Source organism: Xenopus laevis, chromosome 7L, assembly GCF_017654675.1.
Source record: "Xenopus laevis strain J_2021 chromosome 7L, Xenopus_laevis_v10.1, whole genome shotgun sequence".
NCBI lineage: Eukaryota > Metazoa > Chordata > Amphibia > Anura > Pipidae > Xenopus > Xenopus laevis.
In genome coordinates, this window is record NC_054383.1 from 37,060,124 (window position 1) to 37,080,310 (window position 20,187).

General features: G+C 36.8%; 1 protein-coding gene across 3 annotated transcripts in view; it reads left to right on the top strand.

The window, feature by feature from the left end:
- pik3ap1.L (phosphoinositide-3-kinase adaptor protein 1 L homeolog) overlaps positions 1-20,187 on the top strand; it is a 49,968-nt gene that overhangs the window by 18,871 nt on the left and 10,910 nt on the right. Inside the window, exons 1-10 of one of the 3 annotated variants that reach the window (XM_041568796.1) lie at positions 3,190-3,283; positions 6,714-6,859; positions 8,011-8,155; positions 8,585-8,727; positions 11,118-11,250; positions 11,744-11,940; positions 12,471-12,663; positions 16,531-16,617; positions 17,768-17,941; positions 18,529-18,594. In XM_041568796.1, coding sequence (XP_041424730.1) covers positions 3,244-3,283; positions 6,714-6,859; positions 8,011-8,155; positions 8,585-8,727; positions 11,118-11,250; positions 11,744-11,940; positions 12,471-12,663; positions 16,531-16,617; positions 17,768-17,941; positions 18,529-18,594 — 1,324 coding nt within the window. In that variant the 5' untranslated portion in view covers positions 3,190-3,243. Of the gene's footprint in view, positions 1-3,189; positions 3,284-6,713; positions 6,860-8,010; positions 8,156-8,584; positions 8,728-11,117; positions 11,251-11,743; positions 11,941-12,470; positions 12,664-16,530; positions 16,618-17,767; positions 17,942-18,528; positions 18,595-20,187 lie in introns of those variants that run through there. The other 2 variants (XM_018225369.2, XM_018225370.2) reach the window with 2 other exon arrangements.

The following is a 20,187-nucleotide window of genomic DNA, read 5'->3' on the forward strand; positions in this document are numbered from 1 at the left end:
TGACAGACAAGGTTTTTTTTTACCTCCAGCGTTAAATCCCAGTTGGAAATCCAACACTCAAACTGGACATTATTGAATTAGAGAGGGTCCAGAGAAGGGTAACTAAGCTGATAAAAGGTATGGAAAATCTTAGCTATGAGGAAAGACTGGCCAAGCTTGGGTTGTCGTCCCTGAAGAAGAAGCACTTGAGGGGTGATATAACTATGTGTAAATATATAAAGGGGATCCTATAATAATCACTCTAATGCTTTATTTACTAGTAGGTCCTTCCAGATGACAAGTAGGCACCCATTCCCATGAGAAGACTGAATCGATTTTACTGGCTGATACATTAGATAGCTTTGAGAAGAGGTTGGATGGCTTTTTAGCAAGTGAGTGAATACAGGGTTATGGGAGATAGCTCATAGTACAAGTTGATCCAAGGACTGGTCAGATTGACATCTTGGGGTTAGGAAGGAATTTTTCCCCCTCTGAGACAAATTGGAGGGGCTTCAAACTGTGTTTTTGCCTTCCTCTGGATCAACTAGCAGTTAGGCAAGTTAAGTATAGACTTAAACTTTATGGACTTTATGGACGTGTCTTTTTTTCAACCTAACACTATTATTTTTATTATTATTATTATTATTATTATTAACATGTCTTTTTAGAGCACCAACATATTCATGCCAGATTCCCTCAAAAGGTATTCTTGGTGAAAAGAGCTTACCGTTTAAACGCATAGTGGGGTATCACTAAGATGTTAAGATGTTAAGTATGATAAGCAAAGGGGACTTGCTGAAAATAGTTTTAGGTTGAGGATGTGGCTTACAAGTTGAAATGTCAGAAAGACACCTAGTTGGGGTGATTGACTGTACATTGTCTTCAGGTAAAGGAATTCAGAGAAATGTGATACATTTGCCCTTTGCACTAACTGTGGCTAAAGACAAAGAATGAGGTGTGTTAGCTGTATTCTACCTATTGGGAAAGGCAGCATATGGATTCATGCCTGTCCTCACTGTTTTCTTGCATTCATTGTGCTTCATATGCCTATGTATATACAGCCACAGACAGCATGGAACAAAGAGAATAGTTTCCCTTGCTCAAGAAGTTGAAAGACTGAGGTTTCACTCTGCCTGAACGGAAAAAGAATGCTGCATGCGTCGAACCTCAGTAGCTCACAAATGTTGCAAACCTGTGCATAACGTGCTGCTATTGTCTAACAAAGATGTCGAAATTCTCTAATTACCTTAGTAAAATTTCCAGTATCAGTGCTTTCTTTTCTTCTGTCTGAGAGATTTACTCAGAAATCTGGGATTGAACAAGGGCTTACTCTGCATATTAAATATCTGTTGTAATTTCCTTTGTGCATCTCATATGATATTCAGCAGACTTTGGTTTCATTTCCTCTTTAATACCCATAATTAAGGATCTCGACTATTGTTTCATAAGAGCTAGGAAACACTGTCACGAAACCTACATTAGAGTTTCGGAAGTTCCCATGAGAAGAGACATGTACTGCAGCTGGTACTGCAACATCTGTAACAACCATTGGCACTTTTGTGGTGCATAATTACAAGGACTATGGTGGTTAAGAAGACTGAAGCGTGCCAATGTGAGCACAAACTTTTGATTTGTTTGTTTATTTTGGACTTGATGGGACTTTTGACTGGTTATATACAGTAGATGGCCATTGAACAGTCAATATGATAATAACCCCAAAGACAACCAGTGTATGATGTAATTAATCGTCAGATGTGTATCTGCCAGCCTAATTGTACTTTTTCAGAAATATGTCTCAGCTTCTGCTTGTTTATATGACTGGGACATAATCATTATGGCCAACCATCTCATTACCCCCACTGTAATACGTCAGTAAAGTCGGTGAAAAGCTTATCTCAGAAGTACAAGGCCCCATTTACATATCCAATGCATAGTGCAAACTGCAATTTTCACATGTAAATTGCCATCATTTTTACTAACAATGCTTTGATTCCCTTTTCCAGTAATTACAGAGTAAAAAAAAGCTAAGCAGTAGATGGAACTCTGAGTGGATCTCTGAACCTACTGCCACTTCCTAGCTGTCAGTAATCGCAGGGTTCTCTTGTGTCAATTCATGCTATTGTGTGTAATAGCAGGCTTGTGTGGACTTTGTGAATGGCATCATGCATCTCAAATTGGTGTCCAATTTATACCAGTTAATATGGATACATGGTGGCTTTGGCCTTTGTTTAGCTAAACTAAGCTGATATGGGATATTGGAAACATCTGCTTAGAGTAGCTCCACACACACGCAGGCCAACGCAGGGCTTGTCAATGGAACTTCAGGAAGGAACGCATTACAGTGGATCCTCTCTCCAAAAAATGCAGGCGGAGGTAAGCAGAGGGTCTGCTGTGTTAACCCTTGCACTAAGTTCTGAACAAGGATGTTGGCATTTGTCCCAAGATGCTAAGTCATGTGTATAGATAAATAATGTTAGAGCATGCACAATTTTGCTTCATTTCTAGTACTTTTTATTCGTGTTTGTAAATTGTGCACACAATAACACAATGCCTATGTATCACTTGCCTGGGTCTCGTCAACCCCAAATTCCTATATATATATATATATGTACAGGGGCGGTGCTGGCCCCTCTACCGCCTGAGGCAGCAGCAGTTGCTGCTGCCCCCCCTCCCCCGGAAAATCGCTCTTAAATTACCAGGAGCAGCATCTTTGCTGCCCCTGGTACCTATTGGGGCGCTGCCGCCTGAGGCGACAGCCTCAACTCGCCTCATTGGCAAAGCACCCCTGTATATGTAACCTTATTTGTATATGGTTTAAATCAGTCTTGCAACCTGGTACCTCTATTAAGTTTTACACTGCTCCAAAAAAAGGATCCAGGTCAGTGCAACAATGCATTTCAGGACTGCCCCCTCCTTTTTCAGTTGACAATTTTTTTGCCAGCAGCTGTTACATTGTGTACAAATTCCATTATAGATATAATTTACAGTTTACATTTGTAAAGCACTTTTTAGGTTATATCATAACAGTGGTATGCTTTAACAGAATCTAAGCTACCAGCTAAAATACAGCCAGAACAGCCAGAGTTAACTGGAGCCAAAGTCTGGTTATTAAATGGCAGTTAGTAAAGCTTTAACCTGGGGCGAAATAAAGTGATAAAGTATTCCTAGCAGCCATAAATTCTGAGACTATCAGGCAGAGCTGCTGGGAGGCAAAGAGCAGAGTGGCAGTGTCTCACGGGGGAAACACTGAGTGAACTACTGGCAATGCAAACCCATCACTCAGAACAGAATGCAAAGGTGGGAGGTAAGTGAGGGCTAACCTATGCAACTAGCCAATAGCGATTAACCCAAGAAGATTCAAGAGCACAAATGACTGAAATCTATTAGCAAGGAAGTGCCAAGGATCAGAGCCAGGCAAAGTACTAGTGGCACACCAACCCAACAGCACATGAAAGACGTAAGACAAAAACATAAAGGTAAAATAATATCTCAGATCTATCATTTGTCATGGACAGGAGGGGGCTTTTATTAACACTGACCCAATGCTCACAAAAACCCCGTATAGACTATGCAAGACTTTATAAGCAAAAAGGAACAAAGTTGCAATGGACACCGTTAAGAGTCCCTTTCATGCCCCATTACTGGAACTGCTACTGTTTAGTTTCTGTAAGATAAAGCCATTTCCGTAATGGCAGTATGAATATTGCCCTCTTTCCATAGTGAATTCATTATTTTATTTTTAGTTTTGCAGATCTTAAGTGGTGAAGCATTATAAACTGCTATAGAGTTGCTAGGTTGGCAGTTCCTAGCAACCATTTGTTTGAATGTAATGACTGTTAAACAGGAAAATGCCTGAAAATCAATTAAAATGAAAGAAAAAAAAGTCTGGGGGGAGGCTTTAAATGAATCAACTTACTGCTTGCTGAAGTAACAATTGACCGTAGAAACAGATGCCATATTGGAGAAAGACAAAACAGAAGACATATAATTAAAAAATGCCAAAGACAGCCTTCTCCTTTAATAATCAAACCCTTTCATTGGATTCACTTTTCTTGCTTGAAAGGCATCCAAGCCTAAACCGAAATCATTACAATCGCCACTCACTCCCTCCCTCTGCTTACAATTCCACTTCTGCTACAATAAAGAAACCTTTCTTATGCTGTTGATTAGATTTAGTGGATTTCTAAATGTTCTCTTTTCTACCTTGTACTGTAAGTATTAAAAAAAAAAACAATTAGTTCATTTATATTCTGACCTTGACTTACAGTATCTGTACTGTATAGTATCACAAGTTTGGTGCCTCTTATCTAAGTTAAACAGTTCAGTGATTATTGGGTTTTTGCCATTTGCTTTCCTAGCCTGTCTCTGTTGGTTCATTTAAATTTTATGAAAGTTGTACTCCATAATCAAGGTGTGATCTATCAAAGAAGTATATAGAAACAGAATTGTTCTGCTGCCAGTACTTTTTTCCCCTTTTATTTCATACTTCTAGGATTGTAATAACCCTCCAGGAGAATTAACAGTGTTCCCTGCAGTGGTGTAACTTTGTGGGCCCAGATCCCCTCCCCTGCAAAGAGATTCTTCGACTTCCCTTCCCCCTGTAACATAGTGGGTCACCTGCAAATTCTTTCTGCATTGTTGGGCGTGTGCAAAAATGGTGGGTCACCTGTAACCCCCTCATTGCTCTGGCTCCCTTTGGGGTGGGGTGCTTCCTCTACTGTTAGTGGCCTTCCAATGCCAACCACTGGGTGCAGTGAAGTTAGACAAAGTACTACAGGCTTAAACTTCTTCTTGCCTATGCATGACATCCAGTACTTCTAAAGGAGTTGTTTGCAAGGGGCCTATTTATCATGGTGTTATAACTGCCACATAAAAAAGTGGCATACGTATTAAGCTGTGGATGATTTTCAACAACTGGGTACCACTGTGTAAAAATGAAAATGTTTTGTGACCTTATAGAACTTAATTGCAGCTTATATTTTTCCAATTGACTATAACAGATTATGCAAGATCTCAAGTGGTGTACAATTATGCTGCTTAAAATGTAGCTTAAAATAAAATAATTGATAAATTCCTTTTATTTTACACAGCTTTTTACACTAGCGTTAATCATATTACACAGTATGATCAAGTAGCATTAAGAAAATGAATTAGTGCCATCGGAAAAATGAAATTATGTACAATGTTCATCAGTAAATCCAATTAATGGGGCTTATATTGGACATGCATTCTTCCTACAGTTTAACTAGAAACATCTATGGTATTTATTTTTTGCACTAAACCATACGGAACAGTAAAGATAGAAAACTTTAATCTTACGGTTGATACTGCCTCCTTAGATTTTTAGAGTTTTTGCAGCAGCTCGACCTGCTGGTATTTGCTTTGTGTGCCAGTGTACCTTCTTTTTTTTTCCATTCCCAGTTCATATCTGGAAACTTGAGACACAGGCATCAATTTGGGCACAAATTCATGTACACAGAGCTCATACTCTGAGGGAAGGTATTCAAGTTATGGGACCTGTTATCCAGAATGCTTGGGCCTGGGGTTTTTTTTCCAGATAATGGATCTTTCCATAATTTGGATCTTCATACCTTAAGTCTACTAGAAAACCATGTTAACATTAAATAAAGCCCATAAGCTGGTTTTGCTTTGTTTGTTTTAGTTTGGATCAAGTATAAGCTACTGTTTTATTATTACAGAGAAAAAGGAAATAATTTTAAAAAATTTGGATAAAATGGAGTCTATGGGAGACAGTCGTTCCGTATTTTGGATCTTTCCGGATAACGGGTTTCCAGATAACGAATCTCACACCTGTAATACAAAACAATGATCTATTACTACTTTAGAACTGGAAGCTAATACAGCTTTGTTTAAATGAAAAGAAAAGACTAAACACATTATTAACACACAAACCCTATTTATTTGACTTATAGTGGAAATAGGTATATATTGTGTAACTTTTATAGTGACATGTAAAGAGTTGTTAAATTCCTGGTTATTCCCTGTGATTACGCAATGTCCTACATGCAAAGTCCTCTATTGTCCACTACAAGTTAAAATGGCTCTGATTTCTTGTAATAAACAATGGAACATAGTTAGCTGGAGTGACACTTAAGTGGTGATTTGCATGTCTCCACTCACTTTTAAGTGTGGGTTACCACTTTGTGGTTTATGAGACAATCCTTTAGATACAGAAAGAATTGTATTTTCTTTAACATGGTTTTACTTTAAACAAGTTTAAAGCTTTTTGGCTCCTTTTAGCATGACCACTTCCCCATGACTTTACTGGTGTGGGTTGTTTGGTTCCTCTCTTCAGATGTCATTGTTACGGGAAGTGTACCCTTATGAGATCTACCAAAATTGCCAGCACACCTTGTGCAACACAAGTGCAAAGAATAGGGATTGTACATATTTTTTGCTATTGTCTTAAAAAAAGAAATAGAAATTAGAAACTGAAAATACTCAATTTAAGGCTCTTGCAAGGTATGTAATTAGATTACAAATGTACAGATAACCCCTTGCATACTGGAATATAAAGACTATGATTTAATCACAGCAGAAAATGCATATTTTCTTGGTATACTGGCCCCTTGAAGCCTTAAATATTACCGTCATCTGCTCAACAGAATTTGGACATGTTCAAAACTGCTAAAACTTTCATGTTATAATGATATGAATGCAACCTTAAGAGAGATAAAATAAGTAAGTATATTCTTTGTATAATTTTTTATCAGATTCTGGGTTTGATTCTGTCACAGATTCAGAAGATGACAAGGCTAAAAGAAGCTCTGCATCTCACGTTGAAAAGCTGCAACCAACTTCATTCCAGGAAAACCACAGAAATCTTATTTGTGTACAACCAGAGAGGATCCACTGTGGGGTTTGTAACCTTATTTCAAATACTGAATTAATCAAAGCCAAATGATGATGGTTGCATTGGAATATAGGATGGCGCCATTTTGCACCTAAACTAAATTAACTCTATAATAATAATAAATTAATTTAGAAAAGTTTGCACTGTTCTTATATTCGATTAAGGTTTTAGCACTGTGGTTTAATAGATAGGTTCCTCTGGTTGTTTGTGATTGCAAATGATCAAGGTTGTCTCTTTTGGAACTTTCTGGCTTATAGTTGTATAAGACAGAAGTTGGATCGGCAAAGGTTCCTGCACTTGGCTTGTTGTAATTAAATGCAATAGATAATCAGGATAATGAGGATATTTAATTAAACAAATATTATAAGTAGCATTTCCTAGGGGAGTCTAAACAATTACTCATTGTAATATCCCAACAGTATTTGGGCCATATACCGCCACTCATGCCCAGGACTCATTGGATGGAGATTAAGAAATTGCTAGGGTCTAATAGAAATAGGTCTTATCTGGACTTTCTGAGCAATATTGAAAATGTTTTATCGCTCATCTGAGCAGCTTCTTAAGTTCAACTGAGTGTTACTGGAGCAATTGAAGAAGTCACTTGGAAAGATAATGTATATCATGACCTGGATAAGTAAAATAGACATAATTCATAGACATGGTTGCAAGGAACTCCCCAAAAACATTATAACCAGGATAAGTGGGTGGTGCATTTTTACCACGATCACAGATTAGTACTTGCAAGTGGTTCATTACATATATCTAATTAGGCATAATCTTTCATGTTAAGATGATCAAAACAATTTTCTGATTGGTTGACATGAATAACATTATATAATCAGTCACATCGTTTTTTAGTTTGGACACTTTCAACTCTCACGTGTCCATTTTTGGAGTTTGTACAGTACAGATGACTCACAGAAATCACAGGAGTATTTTCTATTTAGTTATAAGGAGAAACATCTTCAGAAACTGTAGGTAATCATGTCCATTTTAACTGAAACCAAACAAAGCTGTTCCTATGTAGTCTCAGCATGCTACAATTACACCATACAAACTTTAGAAACAGTGCAAAGTATTGACGCTCTTATAATAAAAAAAAGCTATAATTAATTCTGAATACAGTGATAATTCTGGTTCTGGTTTGTCTTTTACAGGTGAAAACACAAATTTATTTAATTTTCAAATGTAAACTTGATTGTCGAGTTAAAAATGAAGTATATTTCAATCCTCAAAATGGACAATCTGTTCGGCTGCATGCAACATTACAAAATGAATATATTCTTACTGTGGAAGCCCCTGGTAAGCAACACTAATACTGTATATTAAAAGTGATTTAATGGGTTTCTCAAACCAGTGACAGGTGGGCATAATATAATATGCCCGTTTTACATAATACCCAAGAATTTGTGAAATTGTGCTAATGTACGTCACTATTTAGTATACAGTAGGGACCATAGAATTACAGTATAAAATATTTTTAGATTTTAGAATACAAGGAGAAAGGACAATAGAATTGCCTAGCAATCTGTCTGCCCCAACCTGCCCGACCCGTCAGTATATATCCGCCGGGTCCCTTGGGTATTGGGCCGGCCCGCACATCACTACTGCTCTATATAGAAAACCAGGGTCTAGTTTAAATTCCAGGCCAGACATGCTTGGCAGCAAATATTTCATAATAGTTAAGTGGGGGTTTGAGCGTAACCTAAACAGCTTTTCTCTTCTACACAGACTTACCAGCCGGACTAGTATTTCTAAATGTTTTCTCTGGTGATTTACAAATATGTGAGGCTAAAATAAGTTATTACACTGACATGGAGGAGTTAAGTTACTTGCTACAAAATGCAACAAGTCCAGTTGAATTTATGTGTCAGGTGAGTAGTTTGATGCTTTAGTTTTTTTAGAAAAAAATATATTTCAACAGCAAATGCTGATAGATATCTATATGTTCTGAAACAGACCAATCATATTGGATCTATTTAATGTTTAAGTGATTTTTTAGTAGATTATCCAAATTACTAAAATACCCCTTATGTGGAAAACCCCAGGTCCTGAGCATTCTCGATAATTGTTGCGAGCATTACAGGCAATACTCTGCTTATGTATTTTGGACATTGGTTTTAAAGGATGAAATAAATATGGAATTTTAATGTTTGACTCCAAGTGGTGCTCCATTCTACACACAGAAACACTTGGATTAGATGTTAACCGGAGCAGCTTCATACGTGCAGCACACTTGGAGCGATTAACAGGGCGCTCCCTGGTGCTATTTTTTGCCTGAGCATTCTCGATAACAGGTCCCCATACCTGTATTTTTTAACATTCATCAAAACTTCCCTCACTGATAGGAACATTTTCATGACAGTTAAGAATTTGACACATTTATGAAACTTGATACCTATGTCAGTATGTCAGCATGTGTTGATTTGAGCAGTGAAATGCCATTCTCCTGTTCTGTGGAGCACTGCTTTCCAGAAGTTCTGGGAGTTATTCATTGAACAAAACCTTGCTCCCTAATGTACATTACGGGGCACATTTATCAAGAGTCGAATTTCGAAGTTAAAAAACTTCGAAATTCGACCATCGAATTGGCCACATTTTTTTGGCCATTTTCGGTTGAAATAAAATCGTTCGATCGATCGTAGAAATCATTCGAATCTAAGATTCGAATGATTTAATCGATCCATCGAATGATTTTCAAAAAAACATACTTTGACTTTTTAAAACTTAGCCCAATTTTGGCTATAGGTTAAGGAGGCCCCCATAGGCTAACATACTAATTCGGCAGGTTTAAGGAGACAGTTCTTTCGATTTTCGAGTGGTCGAATATTCAAAGTATTTCCAATTCGAATCAAAGTCGAATTTAGCCTATTTGATGATCGAAGTACCCAAAAATTACTTTGAAATTCGAAGTTTTTAAATTCGAAAATTCACTTCAAATTCACTTCGACTCTTAGGGGCAGATTTATCAAGGGTCGAATTTCGAAGTACAAACTTCGAAATTCGACCATCGAATTAAAAGCAAAGTCTTAGAACTTAGAATTCGAAGTTTTTTCAACAAATTTTGCAATCCTGCGGTCCAATAAAAATCGAACGATTCGAACGATTTTAGCGATCGATCGAAGGATTTTCCTTCGACCTCTTAAGACTTAGAAAATGTTTGTAGAAGGTCCCCATAGGCTAACATAGCACTTCGGCAGGTTTAATTTGGAGAAATATTGAAGTCGAAGTTTTTTTAAAGAGACAGTACTTCGATTATCGAATGGTCGAATATTCGAACGATTTTTATGTCGAATCGAAGTCGAAGTAAATTCGAAGTCGTAGTATCCTATTCAATAGTTTTTTTACTTCGAAAATTCCCTTGAATTCACTTTGACCCTTGATAAATCTGCCCCTTAGTAAATGTGCCCCTATATGTTGGGAGACTTTTTGGACAATTATTTCTATGGAATAATAAATCAGCCCCTATAAAAATTGAAGCTCTGTAAAGAGTTGCGTAAAAATGGCATCACCATATAAATACCAGGAAATAAATAAATAAGGTGTCCATGTATAAAATTCCTTATTAGAGTCACTGTGCTTGGTAAATCATTTATGAGCCAAAGAGGACTTTGTTCAAGGAATTACAATATTCTAGTAATGATGAGATTAACTGCAGTATCTACACCTAAAAGATTCACTTCTATTATTTCAATAACCAAATAATAGTAGTTTAAAGGGGTTGTCCACCTTCCAAACACTTTGTTTAGTTGTTTTCAGATTGTTCGCCAGAAATAAAGACGTTTTGAAATTGCTTTCCATTTTCAGTAATTGGTGTAGCATAAACTATAACAGGGTGCTTTGAGGAATGTTTAGTTTGATGCGACATTTATTTTATTGGTTTTACATTTTTTGACCTTCCTCTGCAGCTACTTAGGGGAATCACTTATATAGCTATGCAGAATCAGCTTACTCGGATGTGCAGCTCATTATATATACTGTATATTATATATATTATATATAGTCATGAGAGCCAAACTGAGCACTTGTTCAGTCTACCAAAATGGACATTGTGTCGGTGTTTTATTTTGAGCCTCAATCTCAAGATGGATCTTTTTTTGTCACAAATACTTTTTTCAGTAGAACAAATACAGTATGTCTTCCTTTATCAAAGATATTTATTGAGCAATACAATATCCTCATGGTATAATGGCATCTTACATTTTAAATGTTTGTAATAAAAAATGTACAGTATGCTTTGTGGATAATGCTTAATTCTTTGCAGGCATTTAAAATTGTGCCCTACAGCATAGAGGTATTGGACAAGTTGCTGACAGAATCATTAAAGAACAACATTCCATCAAGCGGACTCCATTTGTTTGGCATAAATCAAATTGAGGAGGAAAATTTAAGTGCAAGTGAGTAGATTTTTATGTATAGCACCTGCACAGTTTTAGAAATTAGGCCTGGTTCACACTATGAAACTAAAATGATGGACTGGTCAAAAAAATAGTGATTCCATCTTGGAGGGCGCAATAGACAAGCTACAGTATTCATTCTCCCACTTGTATCATGTGCTTACCGATGCAGCTTTTTGAATACGGTGTTAATATACAGATTTAGGCATTAGTGGTGTTAATTACAACTCTTTGTTAGACCTCAGCTCTCACTGCCATCTGATAGTTGTAGGGGTTGGTGGGAGTTGTAGCCCAAAATGTCTGGTGGCTTTTTAGTAGATTTCCCTGGTATTGCTGTATTCATATTCATATTCCACTGTGAGTTTAAGCATATATATTAGCAATATCTAAACTGACTTACACTTACCATAACTGAGATCTGCCCATTATTTTCCTGTAAGAATGACTGCCTTGGATTCCTTCACTAACTGCATATTTCTTTCATTTGTTCTAGATCACAGAGATGAAGAACTACCAACTCTTCTTCATTTTTCTGCAAAATATGGGCTAAAAAATTTGACTGCTCTTCTACTAACTTGTCCGGGAGCCCTTCAGGCATATAGTGTGTCAAATAAAAATGGAGATTTTCCAAATAAAATGGCAGAGAAACATGGTTTCAAAGACCTCCGTCAGTTTATCGACGAATATGTTGTAAGTGTGCTAACAACAAACTTGTAGCAGTTTATAAAGGTAGCGAGTATATATTTATTGTAAGCATATATTTAACAAAAAATTGCATTTAGAAATGTATGTATGTTAAGGGATAGGGATAAACGTAATCTGTTAGAAAAAAATCAGCAACAGGCATTTGCCTTTAAAAAAGTGAAAATCAGAAAGTTTCAGAAATAGGGCCTAAATTAAATTATATTAAAAACTGCTGGCCATTTTGTAATCACAGAACCTGAAAAAGCAAAAATAATATTGTAAATTCAAGTTTTCAGATACTGACAAATGTAGAAGTGTAAAGTGCACCAGTCTCATGATTATCTCTGCAGGTTATAAAACTCAGGGAATGGAGACATTTTTTTCCCTTTTTGTATTTTGAACACATTAACCATAGTTAATTCTATACACCTTGTTCCTACATATACATTATGGGTTAGGTTGTATGGATAAATCAAAGCACTGTGATGGTTTTCAGAAAAGAGGTGTATATAACTGATTGTGTATTCCTTTCAAAGGAAACTGCGGATATGTTAAGGACCCATATCAAAGAGGAATTAATGGAAAGAGAAGATGACGATGACTGTACATATGAGTCCATGGCCCATATCTCCACTGATCTGTTTATGAAATGCTCTTTGAATCCTGGCTGTGATGATGACCTGTATGAATCAATGGCTGGCATGGGGCTTCCTATCGAAGAAGAGATTTGTAAGCATGCTCAAAATAATTAATATAAATAATAATATATATATATATATATATATATATATATAAACACTGTTAGATTAAGTGAATGCATTATGTGATCTAGTCTTTGTGTTGGAGCATTGGTTTTAACTTGTACACTAATAGCATGGCAGCAGAAATAGTTGGTAGATGAATTTGATGGGTTTACCAGCTACTTTGCATCTGCTGATTCCAGTTTCAGCATCACGCCCAACACATTATGTATACATAATTTGATATATGTAAGGTGCACAGAAAAGAACAAAAATGCTGGAAGAAAGAAGAAAAGGGTAGGATTAGCAGAGAACTGTAGGAAATAGAATGTGAGTACAGCGTAATTTTACATCTGTAATTGACATGATTATTGACCTTTTCAGGTTGCCTGCATGCATAGCATTGTCCAAGTTGGTGTTGTAGTCCTTGGCACAGAGGTAGAACCTAGTGATGGGCCAATCTGTGCAAAACCGAGAAACATTTCACAAACCATATTGATGTAAATAGGCGTCAAAATAATTCTAATTTCGACGTGACTGCAACTGTTTTGCCCAAATGCATTACAGTCAATGGGCGTCCAAATAATTTTGATGCTCGCCAATTTTTTTTTTTCGGCAGAATTTTCGCCGCAGTTTCGCAAATTTATTCGTGGGTGGTGGAATCCGCCACAAATCTTTGTATTTGCCCATCACTAGTAGAACCTAAAATATAAGATGACAGCACTGAATAAAATAACTGGTAGCCAGCAGTTTGGCCTTTCAGCTAGATTACTTGCTAGTGTCAGGCATGTAATATCTTGGCAAATGCCAGAGGCAATAGTATATTGTAAGTTAACATAGACATATGATTTAGTTTGGGAATGTGGAGGTCTGTTTGGATCTCAGAGTACCTGAGATCAATCCCTGTGTGTAAAATTAATCAAGGGTTTCTTTTTTTATACCAGTGGAAAAAAAGCTAGATATAACATTAGCTTTAAGTGAGTTTAAGGTAAGAGCCACTGTGAAATTCTGGCTTTTCAGCTCCCAATTCTGATTCAGTGTGCAGACATTTATAATGATATTTAGGTACACCTGCACCATTCATCTTCCCTGACCAGACCTGCTGGCTCTTCACTGGTGCTGCAAACTCTGTCATCTCACATTGCTTCATTGGTATTAAAGGAAGCGATAAAAATAAAATATAGGGAGTTTCTGTGTTTTTGCAAAGCTTCCTCTCTGTTGTTTCATGCTATTTAAATGAACATTTAGTATGCAAATAGAGGTTCAAAGGGATAGAACGCATACATCCTCTTTCATATATAGCACTTCATAACTAGTTTGTATCTTGAATAATATTGTGTACCAAAAGAGACAGCACATGAAATTGTATGTTCCGAACTTCTTGTCTAAATCAGTTTTTTAACCTAAGAAGTGCATCTAGAAATTATAAAACAGTAGCTCTGAACTAACATAATTAGCTCTTAATTTAAGTCAGGAGAATGTATCTTAATGTATTTTAGCTCTAGATAAAGCAAATAATATTAGCTCTTTAATAGGGTCTCCTTCGCAACTGTTTAGGTCATTGTCAAAAAGGGTGCTATGGACTAGAAGTAGCCCTTTATATTGGCATAATCATATTGCTATAGCCATCATGTAGACAAATGTTCTGCTACAGCTGGTATGATATGACTGGATAGCTAGACAAACAGAAATGTGATTGTCTCTCTTTTAGAATAACATATGATTATCAGTAGGGAAATAAACTCTGATAAAAGAAAACAATTGATTCTACCACAGTGGATGGATAGAGGAAGTAAAGTTGAACTACCTGTAATCACAAATGACCCATATGCAAATAAAAATCAAATCTATTATGGATACAAAATTGAAAAGGCAATAAATAGTGAAGACTAGTAACATATAGCAATCAGCAGTTACTTGTTAACGGCTTGAAAGCAAACATCTGATTGGTTATAATGGTGTACTAGACCAGGGAAAACTTTTTACCCTTTAATACATTACCAGGGAATTATTTTAAATAATCCTATGTGCAACAGTTCTATTGCATTTCACAAATCAGTCCTAGTAATAGAAAATATCATGTTTCATTCCTTCTTTCCATGATACACCTAAGCTTGAAGAAACACTTTTTTTTTTTTAACTTCATGTTATGGAATATTTCTTTTTAATTCTTTATTTTAGTTTGTATAAGGGTAGGACTACATGGATGTTTTCGGCGCGATCCGACGTGCTGCGACAAAACGCTTGCAATAAAAATAAGGTAAGTGAATGCATTGTCGCATGGTGTCGCAGCATTGATCTGACGCGGCACGACTATCGGATACCGATGCAGCGTCAGATGATTTGTTGCAGCGCGTTGGATCGTGCCGAAAATGTCCATGTAGTCCTACCCTTATACAGCCAGAATAAGTCAATAAGTCGCAAATAGACAGAAAACATAGTATTGGTTGTGTGTGGAAATGCCTGGAAAAGGTTTCCATATTTTTTTGGTTCAAGTTTCAGTTCAGCACCTGGTCAGTCGCCACCCTAGTTCACAGAAGGTTGCAGACATGTAAATGGTTATGGGAACATCTAGTGCACCATATAAGTTTTAACAAAACATATCACCCTAACTTACCTTCAGACTGGGTTTCCATGGGTATCTAGTAGAAAGAGTATAGACATACTCCACAAATCTTGCTCTAAAGGAGCCATGCAAGGACTGAACACACATACGCAGGTATAGGGCCTCACTTCCTCATCTGCCTGTGCACCATGAATTTGACTAATTTTAGGACCAAGCATTGTCCATTGTACATGAAAATCAGTCGAGAACAATGGGCCACCATACACGTCCCATAACTGTACATAATTTAGTTTCATATAATATGATTGGTACATGTATGAACAACTGAACTGGCATTCACATTGGCTCACCAAGCAAGTTATGAGAATTTCTGTTCTATACACACTAAGGGGCATATTTATCAAGGGTCAAATTTAAAGTTTATGAGAGTTTATAAAAACTCCCATAAACTTGAAATTGGAAAAAAAAATGACCAATTTAAATTTATTAAAAAATTTAAATTTTCGGATGAATAGGATCAACCTATGACTTAAGGTGGCCATACATGGAGAGATACGCTCGTTTGGCAATGTCGCCAAACGAGCGGATCTCTCCCGATATGCCCACCTTGAGATGGGCAGTATTGGGCTGATCCGATCGTGGGCCCTAGGGCCTAACGATCGGATCCTAATGATGGCTAAAGGGCGGTTGGATCGAGGGACCGCATCAACAAACAGATGCGGCCGTCGGCAGCTTTTATCGGCCCTTGTATGGCCACCTTTAGGTGAATTCACCTATTCGGGTGAATAGGATCGACCGGCAAACTCTAATCGAATTTGGACTATTTCCTAGTCGAATTACACTAAAATAAACTCGAATTTAAAAATTCGAATTTTCAATTCAACCTTTGAAAAATCTGCTACTAAGTTTTTTGTCAAAATGTGTCTGGATGCAGTCATATGTCTCATGGATTTAGATTTTGAAGTACAAATCTTCTCCATTTCTTTGCCATTTTCATCATAAACCATGACAGGAGAAGTGCTGTCTGGGTCAAACTGATTCATGGGGACATAACTACAAAAACATACAGGCAGGTTAATTGGTTCCTGATGAACTGTGCTGTAATGTACCTGAGTGATATATATTAAATTTATAGCAATTTCAACTGCAGAACTGGCAATTGACCCTAACAGATGTAAAGCATATTTACTCTCTATCAGCCTTATGTAATATGGGAGAAATCACATTTATTAATTTGATTATAGGTCCACCTAAATAAGACTAATACAGTTTATTTTAATTTCCTTCTAGATGTCGATATGGAAAAGAAAGGGGCCCATGCATCTTCAGAACAGGTCATTACTGCTAAAGATTCAGTAATACGTAAAATTTTGGAAGGTAAGATATTGATCTCTTCTGCTCCCCCTCAGTTTGCTTGCTTATAAATCCACCCCCTCGTTAGCACATGTGTGCTCCTCCAGTTTTGAGATTTAAATCTTGTGCATGCCCAATTCTACAATGTTGGTATAAAATGTAGAAGATGTTTGGCAGCATGCTTCCTCGCATTCCTCTCAACTGTCCTGTTTTTCGCAGGACAGTCCCAATTTTGACAGCTAAGCCTGCAGAGAGCCCAGAACACTCAGCACCTGCGCTTTGATACATTTTGTAACAATTTAAGATAAGCAAAGATACAATTGTAAAAATTTAAGATAAGCAGGTCTTTTGGGAGAACTGAGGCCTACAACTTAAAGGGCAATTCACCTTTATTAGAAAAACTGTAAAAACACATAAAACATGGCCCTAAAACTCCCAGAAAAGTGTTCAAAGTTTCCAGAACGTGCCAAAATTTGTAAAATGGACATGGTATTTAGGCAGTGTGCTCATAAAATTGGCTTGGTCAAACATTGTTTTTGTGGCAGATCTATTTGTCCCTCTTTCCGTCTTTGAAATGTATGCCCTTAGTTTGTGTTGCACTGGGCTTGGGCCTTTGTGGCCTTTCCACATATCCAGGCCTCCTTTTTCATAATTTTGAGCAGTGTCACAATTAGCATTGAAGTCCAATCGCAACTGCATACATTTGCATCACTCCCCCTAACTACTGCAATACTGCCCCAGCAGTGTGGGTAAAAATACTGCAGCAGTGTGGGTACATACTGCAATACTGCAGCAGTGTGGGTAAAAAAAAAAACATGGTGATTGCATATGAAATTGTACTTTGCACACTTTGAGGAAGGTATTTGCAATATGACCGTTATTACAGTTTTGGAATTCCCCCTGTAATGGTTTATTTGCATTTATGGGATATATAAGGATATATTGGTAATATGAGGTGTGAATGCATGATTTCCTGCTAGTTACTATCTCAGCACACAGATTCAGTCACTCAAACTTAAACTCCCTTATTCTCAGACTGGAAGTTTGCAGTCTGTTATTAACCCAATAGTCTCGAAAACATTGGAACCAATAACCAAGTTCTAGGACCATGTATAATAAATATATATTTATTAAAAATGTTTATAATAAATATACCTACCTTGTCATTTTCTAGGAGGCAATTTGGATTTAACAAATGAAAGTGAAGACCCTTACCATCTGTGTATGCAAGAAGATGTATATGATACAGTAGAGGAAGCCACATCATACAATGAGCCTGTATGCAGGCCCCCTCTCCCCGTTCCAAGACCTAACCAACCTCCAGAAACTAAACGTTACATTTCGCAGGGTAAGTTTAATCATAAGCTGTTTCTGTTTTCATGAACAACCTTATAGTTCTACAGATCCTACCTGACAAGTGAAGTAAACGTAAAACACATACATAATAATAATACACAATAATACATACAATATTACCTTACCATATTACGCATGACATACTGGATTTATTATCAACACTATAGGGGCTCCTTAAAACAACTGAGCATATTTATTATGCAGAGATTCATAAAACATTTAATTTAATATTTAAATCAGTTCCTTTAAAGTACATCAAACTCTATATCAAATATACTCCAAACATATTAACTTTTGTGATGTTGAGCCACTAAATGGGCTTAGCTGACCTGTCTATGGATCTAAAGGATTGATGGACTTGAGCCTTTTATTTTAGATACCATTACCTGGCAAATCATTCAAAGGGAAGAAGAACAAAACAAATTAACATCAGAAATGTAGTAAAAATGTCAAATAAAGTAGTTTAGGGTGAAATTAATCAAATTAAGAGACTGAGATTATACTGTATTTGAGATGGGATAATTCATAGTTCATGATTTAAGTGAGCATTTTTACAAAAACATTCTGTATTTATTGTAGTATTCAAAGAACAAACACCAACAAGAAGTGAAAATATTTATGTAACTCAGCATCGTATGGTGAGAGGTGAGTGTATTTTTGTTCAGCAGAAAGTTTGTTGTATCAAGCAGTATTCTTATATTCAAATTAAAAGTGTCGCACTTATGGCGTACTGGTTTGCACTGTGTGATATTCTCTTGCTAAATGTAGACAATATTTTGCAAGACAAAGCAGCAATGTCTCCAATATAACTGATATGTACATCAGTTTCTGACAAATATTAAGGACTGACACTGCTCAGTTTTCTGCTATTAGAAGCAAGCACCAAAAATTATCACATAACGCCATAATATCATAAAAAGAAAGTTTTTATAAGAAAAAAATCATGTTAAAAGAATAGACATACAGACCACCTGGTATTCTGCCTTACGCATTTCCTACCCTATTGTACTTAATCATAGGCATATGCCTATACCAGAGGGAAATTAAAATATGTAAGGTGGAATACCAGGTTGTGTGTATGTCTATTCTTTTAACATGATTTTTTTAAATAAAAACTAGGTTTTTATTATATTATTGAGTTATGGGATACTTTTTTGGTTCTTGATTTATGTGCCCTTGGAGCTGGGGGCTGTATCCCAGCAACTATGGCTTTTTTGACTGGCCATTTATATCCCAGCATATAATTGTATTTATCTATTGATATTAGAAGCAAGCCCAAACCAATACCCTGGCATTTCAACTGTATGGATTCAATAATTTTTGTATCAATGGCAGAATAAATTGTTACACCACCATTACAAGAAAGGATTCAACTGGAGGTCCATACGATCTTGCAGATGAACACAGACAGTAACTGCTTTATTGAAACCAACACAGCTTCTCCTGTCTCAGTAGTTCACATATCATTAAATGTAGCACAAGGATTTCCAGGCTGCTTAGCCCTTTCCTGCTACCAACCATCCTTCCTTCATACTCTTCCTTCAAATCAGGTGGCTATACAGCTCCTGGTTTCTGCACACATACTGTTTACAATTAGGGCTGCCCTCTATCCAGCAACAGGACTTACCTAGCCCTAGGTCACTATATTCTGGGTCCTTGACTGGCAAGGTACAGCCAGGGTATTGACCACTTCCTTCCTCATTACCTTCTAACCTCAGCTGCTAGGCTAGTTGGTCTACCTCTATCTTTCACCACCTACAGTGAGCTCCACAAATCTGGCTTACCACTAACTAACCTAGCTACTTGGCTTGTGTTGGCACATATCTGGGGTAACAGACCTCAGCCTCGCTGGCATCATCCACTCTTATCCTCTTTACATGAACCGAAGAAGAAGTGGCCTGCTACTCTCAGCTTTATATAGATGACCTATGTAAATTCCCTCCTGAGGAGAACCTGTTCTACAGCCTCCTCAAGGGGATTCCCTGCCTAACATTGTAGTGACTGGAAAAGTAAAAACAACTGTTAACATAAAATATAATTATTGAATTATATCTACACCTAGCAAGTAAATTATTTTTTTTTGAAAGAATGATGATATGTTAGAACCTAAATGCATTTAGGTAATTTGCTAGTGTTATTGGCCCTTTAACATGGCTATGTCAAAGAATATTGTCTATGAAAAAAAGATACAAGTTTTTTCTTTGGCAGCAATCTTTGCTTTGCATTTATTTTAACTGA